Below are 16436 nucleotides of genomic sequence, written 5' to 3'. Positions count from 1 at the left end.
AATAAGTTAGACTTGCCTAACTTTAAATTCAATTCTCTTTGAAAAGGTGTTGAACTATTTTCACTTTTCTTTCTTTGTATCTCTCATTTGAGTCAAGATATTTCTATGTATCATCAATAAATGTAAATTATTCCTTTTGTATTTCTATTACCAATTTCTACAAAGATAATCTAGATAATGCATCTTAAATAACTTAAATATTAAAGGTAACTGTTAATTGTTTGTTTTTAATATTTTTTGAGTCAAATATAAGCAAAAAAAATAATATAAATTTTCAAGTTCAAGGGGTATATTGTGAGTTCCATTTACTCCATTTAGGGTTTGGATGCAAGACATGTGACAAAAAAACATCTAACGGTTGAGATTTTAAATTAAAAAACAATAAAAGGTTGTTGCGATATGAGAGAAGAATGGAACATGATTTGTTTGTTATTATTATGTATTTTTATTAAACAAATATTTGTTTTTTAATTTAAAATCTCAACCGTTAGATATTTTTTTGCCAAATGTCTTGCATCCAAACCCTAAATGGAGTATACCCGAACTCGTATTTTGCACATAAGTGCAAAACTTCATGGAGGTATTTGTAAAATGTCATGTTGACTAACAGAAGAATTTGACGGAGAGGGTAAATTGATTAACGTTTGTCAATGAATAATTGAAATTTTGTTAATATCAATGGGTAATTGACGAAACTTACAATTTCGGAGATAATTGCTTATTTACTCATATGTCTTTTTTACAAAGACCTTTTCAGTTGTTAGAGTAAGTAGTATGCGAAAAGATTTGTCAACCAACTAAAACTGAAAATGTGAGTTTAATCATTAATGCCAAGTTAAAAACCCTGCTGCTTCTACTTCTTCTAAAGTTGGAGATTGAAAACAACCATGACTTACCATGAACCACGTATATATCCTCATGGCATAGGCTAGGGGTGTTCAAAACTGAACCAACCCAATAAAAAAACCGTAAACCAAACCAATCCAAATCGAAACCGCAAAAAATTGCACTTGGTTCGGATGAATTCAGATGACTTTTGCACTAAACCGCGCGGTTCGGTTCGGTTTGCGGTTTGCATCTCAACAACCGAACCAAACCACAAGAATTAGGGGTAGGCATGGTTCGGTTAACCATATTAACCGAACCGAACTGAACCAAAGTTATGGTTCGGTTAACCGTTTGCTTGCATATTAACCGAACCGAACCAAAACCAAATTTTTTTAAAAACTTCAACTTTTTCTATCCATTTGAAATTTATAGAGTAAATTTATTTTTTCAAGACAATGTAGCTTAAAATTGTATTAAAAACAAATAACAAACGTTCTCATTGTTTCTTAAAAAAAAAAAAAAAAAAACGTTCTCATTTTAATGAAATGTGAAGTTTTTTTTTTATTCAAACTCATTAATTTATTTGATAGAAATTTAAATTCATTCATATTATAGGTACACAATTCTCATCTTCGTTTAGTGTAATAAAACTGTTAACCACTTGATTATCCTCTCATGTTATTTTCGTAGGCATCAATGAAACATTTTGAAAAACTGGATCAATTTAAATTGATCACGCTGATTAAAGTCATATACCAAAATTAATATAACTCAGATTCATTTGGTTCTCTGAAAAATAAGTTGTTGTGTAACTGTGTTATATGGTTATGGTTCGGTTCGGTTCAGTTTGGATAATTATGGTTATTAATGGTTCGGTTCGGTTAATTAACTGTTATCAAAATAATGGTTCAGTTCAAAAATCTGTGAAATGGTTCAGTTAATTTTGATATGGTTCGGTTAGGTTAAACGATTCGGTTTGGTTATTGGTTAATTTTGCCCACCCCTAGCAAGAATAATGAATATTACTTAAATATGTAATAGCCCAATAACATAGCTCAAGAATAATCTAATTTGATTCAACTTGTTCATTGTTGCACCATAAGGCTTGATTTTAATTCTTTTCCATCTCTTTCAATATTCATTTCCAGTGATGAATTTGTTTCCTTTACTTCTCAATAATTTATTTCATGCTTATATTTCTTCTTAATTTTACCTATTTTGATATAAGTTTTACCTAATATTTTATCATATAAACATCAAAATAAAATGTTCTATGTTTATTTTGTAACAAGTTGGCAATATTAGAGTTAATGTAATATTTTTTTATCTCGCGATAAACCGCACAAACCGAACCAATCCAAACCGCATTGGTTTGGTTTGGATGACTTCTTAAAAATCAACCGAACCAAACCAAACCGCATGCTTTTTTATCTCGCGGTTTAGATGACTTTTTTGCTCAAAACCGAAGCAAACCACACCGCGAACAACCCTAGCATAGGCTACTCCTTACTCAATTATAAATAAAAAATACATAAATTGTTAGAATCAAATATAGGCAAATTTCAACTAATCTATCTACATTTAATATTATTATTCTAAAAGGAGATGACTATTTATAATTAAGAGAAGTTGAAAATATCATACTTTACAAATGTAACTTAAAATAAAGAGAAACTGGTGTGGTAACTCTAAGACTATAATAACATGCTTCAGCTTTTACACACATACATTAAAGAGATACGAGTTAATCTCAATTCAAATAAACGTTTTTTCCAGTTAGGTTTACTCTCTTTAGATTTAAAATTGGTTTCAGCCTTCGATTGAATCAATTCTTTACCAGTAAATACTGGTCAGAAATGCAGTTACAATGCCAATGTGTCCTGAAGTCTTACAATAAGTGTTACACCTAGCATGGCAACAAGCAATCATTAGATCTTAAAGTCTAAGATAAATGTTACAAATCAAAATATCACCCTCCTAAAACATTTTCTGTTAATCTCACATCACATTGGTATGTAACCAAGTGTACTGTTAAATCTAAAATATCATGAATGCTAAAATTGCAATCCAAATAATTGTTTCATCAATTTATAACCTACAAAGCCTTTGCTTCCATAGCAGCAGCTGTATGAAGAAGACCGTCTGGAGTTGCAGCCGGATCAAGGTCAAAACACCGATCAGGCAAATTAGTTTCCTCCCCTTTCAGCAACCAAGATGGAACTTGGTGCGAAAGTCGTACCATTTCTCTTCTTGGTATCCATTTTTCAGCACCTTGGTCTGGATTCCTTTTGTATACTGTTTTGAATCCTGCTAACTTAATAAGTGGAGTAACACATACACCAAGGTCCTCAGAGTAATCATACAGCACCTCTACCATGTCATATTCATGCCTTACGTTGTCCGGTGTAGATTGGTTCCAATCGGGTGACCAGTTTCGATAAACAGCCCAAATATCTCCACTTCTCGGATAAATACGAACACAACCACCTCGACCAGCTTTCTCGCGGCCAAGGACATGGGAAAATACGTTAACTTGGTCAACAATATCTGAAGTCCAAGCCCTGAAATTTCCGCAAGATTTGGTAAAACCTGATTCAAGCCAGTTTACTGAGCCAAATTCGCTATCTGTTTTGGAACTCAGGTAACTGATATGAATCTTAAATGGATTAACAGATATAACCTCGCGGATCAGACAATACAATCGCGGCATTCCGTCTTCTTCATCATATAAGGCCCATATTTGCTTTGGCTTGAAACATTCCTCTGTCCTATCTTTATCGAAGTCGTGAAAGTCAGAATCTGGGACAGTTATTGAGATCGGACCAGCTTTCCCGTGTGGCTCCAATTGAAGACCTGAAACATTCAAAGATGCTTTCCTACATGTCTCTCTTTTGACTTGACACACATCAACTTGTGCCTTTTCTTTTTCTTTCAGAGTTGCAGCTTCAGATGATAACTTTATCTCTTCCAGTTTCTTCCTAATAACTGTCCTGGCCTTCTCGATCAATAATTTTCTCGCGTCAAATGCAGGTGGCATGAAACAGTGTTTGGTTTGAACTTCATTTTTGACGACAACCTTCTGGCCTGGTCCAATGTTGTCATTTCCTTTCGGCACTACTGCTTCTAAAGCACATTTTGACCCTTTTGCATCATAACCATTTCTGAAACTGGCTCCCACCGTAACTTTACGTTTCTTGTAAGGTCTATCTGGCATAACTTCCTGTGGTTTATTACAGGAGAACAATACATGTGAGTTTATATTAACGACAGTCTCTGCCATTGGAGGCCTTCCATTGGCTCCTGATTTGACCTTTGGTCTTCCCCTCTTCGCATTTCCATTGACCCGATAAACAGAATCAGCAGGTAAGGTAGTCGCCGATCCATTTTGATGGATAAGTCCTGCAGATCCCAGCTGAAACGAAACATTTGAAACATAATCGTAACCGTGTCCAGAATGGTATCCTGTGACCCCATTCCCATTAAAATAGGCAGCATTAGTTGGAACATACGTAACCCCGTCAAATGAATGATTTCCATAACCATTTCCTGGCACATATGGCAAAGGACTATAAGGAAACGAACCATTTGCTGGGGCTGCCCCAGTTTCTACAGCAACAAAAGTGCCACGACAGTTCTTGCAAGAGAGCTTTTTATTCACATACTTGCGCAGATATTCATACTGGACCTTACAAGCGGTACAGATTGTCCAAAAGGTGTCAAGTTTACTACGTGAGGCCGGCAAATTGGAACATTTGTTATAACCTGGAGCATGAAAAGAAGAATATTTTCTCTTGAGATTGTAAGAACTGCGCATGGAATTGTCGAGCCAAGTCCACGCCTCAGAAACAAGCTTAAATGCACCATCAGCTCCAACACATTTGTTCTTATCTGGATGAAGCAACACTGCCAACTTCTTATACTGTCTTTTGACAGCCTCTTTATCCGCAGTAGGTTTTAGTCCGAGAACCGAATAATAATCTACTTCGCCATTATGTCTGAACTCAGAAGCAATATGAACATCAAATGTTGACACCATTTGAGATATACCCTCCAACTCAGGACAAAGCTCTTTAGCCTTCAAAGCATAGTTTTTCGCTCCTGCAAAATCTCTTTGAGAAAATCTCTTCTCGGCATTCTCAATTGCCTTAAGTGCTTCCTCTTTATTTGCTTCCATGTAGGAACCAGATCACTTCAAAACTGAACAGCTCTTGAAAAAGAAGCTATGACCAACCCAACATCGTTTCCAATATCATATACCCCACCTCATTTCCATGTCTTCTACAATATTAAAATGAAACAAAACAAAAAAAGTGAGAAATTTTACTTTTGAATCTAACAAAACTCTCATCAGAAACACTAATTCACAAATCTTGTCACCAAAATAAAGTGACACATTACATGTTTGGACTCATAGCGAGTTTGGCCGAATCACATTGAGCTACCGTGAACTCACAAAAACTACACATTTGAGCTTCGAAGAAATCAGGGTGCCAACATGATTTTGTCGAACTCACCGTGATTCCAAACTCCAAACATGCATATAAACAAATCCAAATTGTGGATTAAAATGAACAGATCAAGGCATTAAGTTGATTCAAAGTTGAAACCCAATTTTCTATCTTCCATATAAAATCAGTAAATCACAAAGTTTCACTTTCTTTTCCATCTATTTCCTAAATCTCATAACTAGCCAACCACTTTCCAAATTCAAAATCAACTACTACTATCTCAAAATTCATCATTTTTAGATACAAAAAAAAAAAAAAAAAAAAACTAAATCTGATAAAAAAAACTTTTTTTTTTTGTCAACAACTAATTTAGCTAGATTTAACAAACAAACAAAACAAAAATCGAAAACCCATATAAAAAAGCTCCAAAATTTATACTCGTGATTTATTATTATACAAAACAAAACCCCACCCAGATTCAGTAAAAATAAGCGCTAACAAAAAAATTCAAAATTCAAAAAACATAAAAAACACAACACTCACTGAGATTTGAAGAAGACCCAGATCGCCACGTGTACTTTGAAGCTGAAGCAAAAAACTAAGCTGAATCTAACTTTTCACAATGAGATTTGAGATGGGTTTTCGGTAAAGGTTGAAGATTGAGTGAGAGTGGAAAATGGGTCGGATCCAAAGTGAAGTGGGTCGGATTTGGAAGAAAAGTGGAAAATTTCCGACAAGACAATCGCCGAGGATTAGAAAGACAAGGTAAGAAAAAAAAAACATTAAAAATCGAATATTGGAAATAAAATGTTATAACAGCGTTTACTTTGGTTTGAAATGAATTTTACTGAGGTTGTTGGAATAAGCTAACGTGCGCCGTTGGTGTGTAATTGAAATTTCAAATTCACCTTTTTTCTTTCTTTTAAAAAATTCATTTGTTTTGTGTTTTACTTTTTTTGGTTGAAGCATAGATTTATAATTTTATTTATGTTTTTGGTGGAAGTTAGAAGTTAGAAGTTAGAGAAAGTAATTTTGTAGTTGGTGCTAAGTTGGATAATGGTTTGGAGAAAAATTAGTGATAGCAATATTGTTAGTGAATTTTAGTTAGACTATTTTTTTTTTATTTGGGTTGAAATTAGAATAAAATAATGATATTTCATCCTCTTGTACAAATACGGTTGACTCAGTTGGTAAGGACTATGCATAATATATGTAAGGTCTGAGGTTGGAAAACCCGACCACCACCAAAAAAGCATAGTTGATATAATAATTTTAGTCTTATTACAAAAATAAAAGTATAAATTGGTTGGAACTTCGATCGCAAAGTCTAATAATTATAATGATTTTATCAATAAGATATCAGATTTTTTTTTTTTACAAACTTCTTTTTCATATAAAAAACCAAAGAATATGCTATAAATCTCACCTTGAGAGATATTTCTATATTTTTAAAGAATTGAGAGATATTTCTATTATCTTCTACGTTTCCTTTCCTACCTTAAAAAAAGCATCTTATGTGTCTTCTTTAAGGCAAGTATCTTCCATGTTCTTTTTTTTTTTTGGTACAAGTATCTTCCATGTTCTATCAACTGTTTCTTTTTATTTTTTTCTAATAAATAGAACTTACAAACTTTTGTTTTAGTTGTAGAAGACATGTATATACATGGATTTCCAAATGGATATATCATTGGCCTATTAGAATACATACATACATTTTTTTTTTTTTGTACTACATATAATTGTTAGTACTAAAAAGATGTAGCTTTTTTTTTTAAGGAAAAAACCAATACTAATATCGGATGGTTTTTCTTTTTTGTGGTGTTAATTCTAACGGTTTTAGATGGACATATTGGTTAGTATTAAATACAATGTATTTATGTTGTCATAAATGGATATCTATGTATGAAGATTGAATTAAACAAAGCCTACCATTTTACCCCCAAATAAGTCATTCGGAGATAACTCATTTTCGTCAATTTGAAGATACTTTTCAATACGTTATATTTTTATGCCATAACATAATAACATAGCTTCATTTTCATTTTTGGTGGTTTGAAAGTTGTCAAACTTGAAGTTTCGGTATAAAAACTCATTTCTTCAGAAGGGTTGAAGTCCAATTGAACAGTGACAAAAGAGAATTGATGTTGACACATTTGGTTAGACTGATACACATGAGTAAAATACGTTTTTGCCCCTTAGGTAGCTAACTGTCGAGAAATTAAAAATTCGGCTGCAGTTAACTGCCGAGGAAAACTTTGGTAGTTAACTGCCACCGGTTTCATTTTTCCTCGGTAGTTAACTGTCGAGGCGTCCCGAAGCCATAAAATGACAAAACCTCTTGAGGCAGAACCTGTTACATGTGTTTTTACACATTGTAAACACATTATTTCAATGCCAACTCATAAAGTCAATCAAAGAAAATTACCAACATAATTGAAATTGAAAATATGATACGGAAACGAACAATTGTCATAAAAAAAATGTTATCGAAATACAAACAAAGTAACAAATGTCATGAAAATACAACGAAACGAACAAAATGTCATGAAAATATACACCAAGTCCTAAAAATCTATCCTAAACATAAAATACTACTACTCTTAGTCCTGTTGATGCTGCTGGTGCCTCCTCCTCGACCTCGCCTCCTGGTCAAAATCGGCGCGATCTGCTCCTTAACATGGGTCATGGCCTGAAACCACTGTTGAGGGCTCATGACCTCCTCCTGACCTATTTGCGCATCAGCGTAGGCAACAGCGACACTAACCATGTCATTTGTGTCAGGAGAGCTTCTCGCCTCGTACCGCTTCCACTGCTCTACAATGATCTGCTCTTCATTTGCTGGTCTCGGAAGATCTCCTGGAAGAGGTGGCAAAATCTGAGGGTGAAACACTTTAGTGTACCATAACACATAGCCATCCACCATCTATCATATCTGCTCTTGTGCCTGCTCACCCCAATCGGTCGCTGTAAGCGTGTGAGTGCGGAAGTCGACAAATGCCTGCACAATCTGAGGTGGTGGCAGCTCTACAACATCCGTCGGATGTCTAGGGACGCTCTGGACATATTCGTACTGCCTCAAAACCCTCTCGGGCAAGTGACGGTACACCCTATGAACACCGCACATAATCCAGCCTGAATACCAGAAAACCTCCTCAAAATCCTGGATCTCCATGTGCTCTTCGTACGGCCTCCAGCATGCGTTATCAAACTGAATACGATCAAGCAATGAGTGATACGTCACCCCTTCTCCATGACCCTTTTGTAGCTTCCACCTCGCCGCAACCAGATAGTTTTCCATATAGTCGGTGTTGGGATCAACATTCTAAAAGCCAGGAAAATGCGCCAAAAATCATGTCTACACAAACCAAACAAATTACATTTATAAATTATTACGCACGAAAAATATAACAAAAAAATAAGATTTAAGGTTCACATTTATAATTCAGATACTCCACATGCTGGCTCGGATCAACCACCTGCGACTCTTCAGGTTGTGTGGCCTGAGCAGCCTCCTGCGAACTCCCTGAACCATCCACCCTCCGACCTCTTCCCCTCTTTGGGATGTGCCCGCTTTGTCTCTCCTTCCGGTGGCTTTGAGTCATCGCATGCCTACCACCAATCATCTTAGATGGATCAACCGGGTTCTGATCAGACATATCTACACAAAAAATTAAAAGATTAACATCATTTCCATAACCTAATCAAACACATTAAACCTAAACTAAACATAAACATAATCAAACACATTAAAAGTACAACAATGAACATCATTTTCATAACTTAAAATCATTCAATATATTCATCATTACAATAAGATTTATGTCCATCATTTCCATAATAACCTAAACATCATTCAATAATTAACATACACTTAATCATTTATATACACTTAATCATTTGTGTTCATCATAATTCTCGTAACCTTAACTAACTAAAAAATCAATATACACTTAACCAAACTATAATTAACATCATTTCTATCATTTCCATAACCTAAACTAACTAAATAATCAATATAAATTTCATTGAGGCATTTGATCAAACACTTTGTGTGCAAAGTATAAAACATATTCAAATTATGTTCATTTGCCACCATTCAAAGCCACATTATGATTTTAACAACATAGGCAACAACTACATTCATTTATCAATTCATAAACTACACATGCAATCATCAAATTGTCAATTTTAAAATTAACCCTAACAACATGCAAACTACTCTAATTTTTATTTTTTTTTTAAAATAAACCTAAACAAACCAACATTATCATTAAAATGATTGATACAACTTGCTTGTGATAATGTGCAGTTGATTTGCTTGCAATTCGTAGAATGGCTTTGGTGCAGATTGGAAAGAAATTGAGAATTTTTTAGAGAAGTTTAGAAACTAATATGTTTGTGTTTCTGCCTCTGTTTATGTTCAGCACGCCTCGGCAGTTAACTGCCGATGGGGCAAAAATGTATTTTACTCGTGTTTCTCAGCCTTATCAAATGTGTGAACAACAATTCTCCATCAAAAATAGGGTTAATATGTCTTTACCCATTGTAATTTGGGCGAGTTCCGGTTTTCTCCTGTAAAAAAAAAAAGTTTAGATTCCAACCCTATAATATGAAGATTCTCCACAAAACACCCCTGTAATATGAAGATTCTCCACAAAACACCCCTGACCCCATCTAGTCGCTGACGTGGCACGCCACTGTGTAATTATTTTAATTTTAATTTTTTTTAAACCTGACATGTGTGTAATGGTTTAAAAAATTAATTTTAAAAAGATAAAAAATAGAAAAAACTGAAAATTAATTTTCAAAAGAAAAAAATTTTGGATTTTTTTCAAAAAATAAAAAAATTAATATTACTTTTTTCGAATTTTTTTAAAATTCTCAAAATACAATAAGTTTAGGAATTTTTTTATTTTTTATATAATTTTTTGGGAAATATATATATATATATATATATATATATATATAAATCTGTAACACATCGTAAAAAAAAAATTGGAATAAAAATCTGAATTTTCCTAAATTTTTAAATAAATACATTCCAGATTTTTTTTTATTGAGAAAATTTAAAAAACTTTTTTTGGAAAAAAAAATCTGTTTTAAATTTCGAAAAATATTATTTCCAAATTTTCGAAAATAATTTGAATTTTTTTTCGAAATAAAAATTTTGAAATATATATTTTTTGTAAATTATAAATTTTGGATTTTTGAAAAATATTATTCGTAATAAAAAAAATCCGGATTAAAAAAAAATAGGCACAAATGTCATGTGTACCTTTAAAAAAATGAAAAACAAAATTAATTATATAATCAGCACGCCACATAATCAGATATGCACAGTCAACATGCCACTCAGCTCGCCACGTCAGCAATTCTGCACTTTCACATGGGTCAGGGGCTAAAATCAAAGAATCTTATTTTACAGGGTTGGAATCTAAACTTTTTTTACAGGAGAAAAACCGAAACTCGTCCAAATTACAGGGGATAAAGACACATTAACCCTAAAAAATAAACAACTCCCAAAGTTACATCTTATAGAAGGGTTGAAGTCCAATTGAATGGTGACAACTACACTAACAATACTACTATGTGGATAATTAAAGTGTATTACAAATGTAGTTGTTAGTAAATTGTTATAGAGAGGAGTGAAAAATGTTTATTTTTGGAGATCAATCGCGTGACCTTTTTAAATATCTTTCAATGTTCCTTAGCTCACCAACCAAGCTCTCTAGAGAAAACAATTCATTAAGAATTTAACCAAGTAATTGATATTAATAAGTTGTTGAAAAAGATGAATCGTTTAAGATAACATGAATACGATTTTCGAGTTAAATAATTTTTTGTCAAACTTGAATTACCTCTCAGTCAAACTCCAAATTATTATGGCTACTTCCTCTAAAAGTCGACTCGGCTAGTTGCAAGTCACTGGGTTTTCAAATCGACCATGTCTCTGAATTGGAAGCCATATTGAATTCTTGCTAGACACTTCTTAGTTCTTTTATAAATTATGTAGCTCACTCTTTAGCAAAGACGATAATAATTATTTTGGCACAACTATCTCATACTTTTATTGTATTTTTACAATCTCTTTGTTTTTGTCTTCTTAACAAATAAAAAAATTGTATCAAAAGTTATCACAAATTATTTGCATAAATATCAATCTATTTAAATTTTACTCCATAGCAACACAAGAATGAAAGATGATAGACCAGGATAGAAGTGGGGAACAATATTCGGCGATTAGAAAATACCAAACAAAGTAAAATGAAATGTTCTCATCCTCAAAAGTCAAAAAATTCCATAGGGCTTCAAAGTTCAAACTAAACTTTAAATAAATAAATAAATAAATAAAGGACAATAATTCATCCTTATTTCCTGCCTGAATAATCCATGCTTATTATAAGCTCTCGTCAATTAATATTTAATTAATATATTTAATGATTTGAAGGACATCTAATAACAGTTCAATATTGTGACATAACCTGACCTTTTAAAGGTGGTTCAAATTGTGACATAACCATTAACCTGTCCTTTAAAAGGTGGTTAAAAATTAGTAGTGTGATCCATGAAAACATAGTCATATCTCATTAGATGAATGTTAATACATTACAATGTATTCACAATATGTTTATTAAACTCTATATTTAAATACGACAACAATATTATTGGGAAAAATAAGAAACAATGTTGGGAGGAAAAACAAATAGACAAGAAGTCAAGAAGAATAAACAAACAAACAAATTGCTAATATTTGAATTTGGTGTATATGATGAAGAATTGATTACCACAAACAAATGAAATAGTACTACTCAACTGGTGCTTCTTATTATCATATAACAATAAGGCAAAAATTCTATGGTACACCCTATAAATTTGGGTGTATCGGTACACCAAGTCGTAGAATTAATAATAAATGAGTTGTTTTTTTGAAGAAAAATAATTATTTTCTATCATTGACAACTAAGATAATTAAATTTTATATACCAAAAGTTTCGACGAAATAAAATTTAATTTTTAAGAATTTTTATTACTCATAACAATGAATATTGATTATTTTTTATGACAAAATGTAAATTTTGTAATATGATCCTTATAAACAATGAAATGATGATTTTTCTTATGAAATGATGTTTTCTAAAATATAAATATTGATAAATACTTTTTTATTTCATTAAAGTGATCTTTAATTTATATATTTTGTGAAACAAAAGTATCGGTACACTCAAAATTGTGAGTGTACCATAGAAGTTCCCTAACAATAAATAAATAATCTAAAACGAATAGAATGAGAATAAAGAGGTTCCTAAGACTTAGCTTCACTGACCAGGTCCATATTTTTTGTCAAGTACTTTAAATGATAGAGCTCACATTTTATTATGTTATATCCTCGCCAATAGAACTAAGTTCATGGTGACAACCGACCAAGTAGATATTATTTGTCGGAACTCTTTTACACAAATTCGAATATGATATATCACATTTATATGTATGAATTTATGTGGTGTTTGTCACTTCGTCTAAAGGTCGATAACAATCATAAGAGGGGGAGAGATTATGTATTAAAATATGCAAAAGGTAAACAATAATAAATAATAAAATAAATAAATAAGAATCAGACGTTGATAGGGTTACATAAGAATATGAGAGAAGATGCAGCTGCGTCGCTGGCAACCATACCACCGGCAAGTCTCTCGTAACTATCAATACAAAACAAAGAAAGCGAAAGCTGAACCTCATGCCGAGTCCAAACCTGTTTCCTAACCATTTCCGACTCACCGAGTCGACTCAGCACCGGTCTAACACACACCATGTACAGCCTCTTGTAACCACCCAGAGCCACCACGACTGGCCGGACGGAAGCTGGTGGTGGAGTGGAGACATGGCGGAAGCAGAGGTGTTCCCAGATTGAGTCGTCTTTGGTTGTTAAGTTGCACCATAAGCGACAGACACATGATGCTACACCGAGTGATGGACCGTCGAGGCGTTTAAGGATTTCTCGTAGAATGTCGATGTTGTCGTTTATGAAGAACTTGTGTCTTTTACTTTGTTGTTGTGTCCTTGAAGTGGTTCTTCTTGTTCCTTCTTGCATGTATTCATGGTGGTGGTGCATCATAGTGCCACACGAGAGAGATAATGTGGCTGTGGAAGTTGTGAGTTGAAGAAGAAGAAGAAGAAATATGGAATGTGAAAGTGAGGTTGGGGTTTTAACTTTCAAGTTTCAAGGTTGTGACAAATATATATATATTTTTTTTATATTTCTTATGTAGGAATATAAAAAAAATATATATTTTTACTTTGATTGTTTATATATAAAAGAAAGTTCGGGTGAGTTTAGTCTTGAGAACTCATAGTTACGGCACGCGTCAAAGTTTAGAGAATACTGTATTCTCTAAAGTATTCTTTAAACTTTGATGTGTGCCCTAACCTTGAGCCTTTAATACTAATATATTATGAGTTCATTTGTAAAATATGAATCTAACTCTTTATTGATTGTAATTGTATATGTTTTGAGTGTGACAAATATTTTGACTTTGGAGAATGATATAATGAAATTAATACGTGAACATGTTTTGAGAGAGAGAGAGGGGGGATGATTATTTTGATATATTGTTGTCAGAATATTAATTTGTTGTTATAGTTGGATTTATGCATGAAGAGAGAGAGAGTGAGTATCGAGGGGAGAGAGAAGGGGACAAGAGAGAAAGGTCCAAATTGCAAAGAACTGGAACCAATGCTAAGCTCTTGTTGCTTTTGTATATAGGTTTTTGGGGTAAGCAGGATTTGTTGTTTCTTGTTTTTGTTCTTGTTTGCATTCTTTCCAATACTAAATACTATACCTTGTTGGATTCATGAAGACCGTTGTGACACATTCACATCAACATACAGAGAAAGAAAGAAAAGACTTATTCACTAACTTTGAAGATATCTAAAGTGGAAAGTGGAGGGAAGGGTGTTATAAAATATATATTGTATTAAAGAAATTAAAATAAAAGTATATGATAAAAAGGAGAGAAAATGTGTATTGAAGAAGTGATGATAGTAAAATAAAGGGAAAACAAATAATCATAATAATTTTGTATAAATATATGATATGACTACTGTTGAATGAATAGTGATGATATGAATTATCTAGTCTAGTATGTCCTGGTGTGTAGTGGATTGTAGTTTAGGACGTTTTTTGTTCAAATGACACATGAGGTTAAAGTCAAGTACACAGTAACACAGGTGTAGTGAATTTTGAGACTACCTACCATTTTATGTGGGCATGCCTATGAATGTTTCATAATCTGTACAATGGAAGTAAAAGTCTACATTATGAGGCAAGTATATGGAGCCCATTTCGAAAGATTAGTGATATTTGAACAACTATTTCATATAATTTTTGTGACAATTTTTTTCTCTCTTTTGTGATAATTTTTGTGACAATTTCACCATTTTTTTTAATCCAGGAATCTAAGATCGGGTTCAAAATTGAGTGATTTTAAAATTGAGGACCGATTAGTGAACAAATGAAAATAGGGTAGCTAAAATTGTAATTAAACCTTGTCATTATTACAAATATTGAAAAATACATGTGATTGACATTCATTTTTGTGTGCACAATTGCTCCATAACCTTGTAATTCATATGTTGATAAACTTTGTTCATCAAGAAAGATGTATCGATAAACTTTCACCTTTTTTGCTTATTTGATTCTTATTTATTTTTTTAGGTACAAATATTGTTTTATTAATATTTTTTTGAAGGAAAATCTTTTTTTTTTTTTTAATAAACTGAAGAAAAAAAATACAACTTTTGTTTATTATTTGCAGAAATTTTACGAAAATGGACAATAGTCAATGACCAATTGAGTTTGGCAAGTGCACTAAGAAGTCCAATATCCACCACTATCCAGCAGCAAGGGTTGACCCCTGTGATCATAGTATTGGACCTCTATATTTTTTTATTAATGTTTCATGCAACACTTTGGATTCCAACAGTTCTCAAGATTTTGTTTAAACTACATATCTTTTTAATTAATTGACTTATATCTTGGACTCATTCTACCAAACCATGTTGAATAATTTATTTGTGAGCACAAACGCAATATACTCCCCCGTATAAGATAGTATTTTTGTATATTTGTATAAGCCAATTCAATTTAAAAATATATAGATTGAGCTCTTCTCATTTCTCAATAACATATTGTTTAAAAATATATATAAGATAACTTTTTTGTTAAGAAGAAATTTTCCCTTTTAATTTAATATAATTAAGAATGAATAATTTTCATTTCGTAACAAATAACATACTCCATTATTTTCAAATCTTAAAATATGTAGAGATCTTACATGCAGAATAAAAAATCTATATATCTGGCTTATAGTGATCATTGCACATGTTTATTTTCTTTCTTTTTGGATAGAATACTTGATGCACACGTAGAATACTACAGCAATATATATATATATATATATATATATAGTAGTCATAATGTGATGTTACTAGCTAATAATATTTGGTCATTAGAAGAAAGAAAGATGCTTGTGACATAAAGACAACAACAAGAGTTTAAATTTCTCCTTATGTTTGGGTTGGCAATTGAGTACCAACAGTGCATTTTAGAAACAAAAAGAGAATGCACTTAACCAACCAAAACTACGTTGAATTCTTGCCTATGTATCGTTTCAATAAATGGCAACAAAAGTGGTGTGACAATGCATGCTACACCAAACTATAGTATCTATACATTTTTCCATTCCCTAGCTAATCAAACCAACTAAATTAAATGTAACACTACAACCACAAATTTCATGTTTCAACTTTAAATTTTTGATGAGTGCATTTTGAATACCAACAAATTAACGGTCCGTTTACTATTCAATTTTTTGTTTTCATTTTCACTTTAAATAATTAACATATAAGCTAATATAGTCCAACATTTCACACCATTTTTCTTTCACAATGTTGAAAATAGATCTAATACTTTCAAAAAAATTTGAAAATGTTAAAAATATTATATTTTTATTGTTTTTTAAAAAAGAAACATTCATCCTAGTTTGTCTCTCATCTTTCTCCTTATCATAATTGTTTACTATATAATCTTCTGTGTTTTTTTTATCAAGTAGTTTAATAGTTATAACATTTTAAAGTAAATAAGTAGAGTCTAAGGTTCTAAAA

General features: G+C 32.2%; 2 protein-coding genes across 3 annotated transcripts; both read right to left on the bottom strand.

The window, feature by feature from the left end:
- Positions 1–2618: 2618 nt before the first annotated feature.
- LOC11430918 (uncharacterized) lies at positions 2619–6115 on the bottom strand. Of its 2 annotated transcripts, none has more exons than XM_024784208.2 (2): positions 5820–6115; positions 2619–5103 (listed from the first exon to the last, which is right to left on the bottom strand). In XM_024784208.2, exon 2 carries the CDS (start codon positions 5000–5002, stop codon positions 2924–2926), a length of 2079 nt encoding a protein of 692 aa, XP_024639976.1. In that variant the 5' UTR covers positions 5003–5103; positions 5820–6115; the 3' UTR covers positions 2619–2923. The 2 variants fall into 2 exon arrangements, with proteins under 2 accessions (XP_024639976.1, XP_003617938.1); XM_003617890.4 differs by having other exon boundaries at positions 2619–5106; positions 5820–6114.
- A 6737-nt stretch (positions 6116–12852) lies between these two features.
- LOC11421777 (F-box protein SNE) lies at positions 12853–13499 on the bottom strand. The gene has a single exon (XM_003617889.4). It carries the CDS (start codon positions 13387–13389, stop codon positions 12889–12891), a length of 501 nt encoding a protein of 166 aa, XP_003617937.1. The 5' UTR covers positions 13390–13499; the 3' UTR covers positions 12853–12888.
- Positions 13500–16436: the final 2937 nt, after the last annotated feature.

The sequence above is a fragment of the Medicago truncatula genome, chromosome 5 (assembly GCF_003473485.1).
Source record: "Medicago truncatula cultivar Jemalong A17 chromosome 5, MtrunA17r5.0-ANR, whole genome shotgun sequence".
Classification (NCBI taxonomy): domain Eukaryota; kingdom Viridiplantae; phylum Streptophyta; class Magnoliopsida; order Fabales; family Fabaceae; genus Medicago; species Medicago truncatula.
The sequence above is the reverse complement of the archived record's forward strand: the minus strand, read 5'-3'. Positions and strand labels throughout refer to the sequence as shown.

What these genes read in the sequence shown, in the direction of transcription:
- LOC11421777 (XM_003617889.4), bottom strand. Translation starts at nt 13,389, where the DNA reads ATGATGCACCACCACCATGAATACATGCAAGAAGGAACAAGAAGAACC.
- LOC11430918 (XM_024784208.2), bottom strand. Translation starts at nt 5,002, where the DNA reads ATGGAAGCAAATAAAGAGGAAGCACTTAAGGCAATTGAGAATGCCGAG.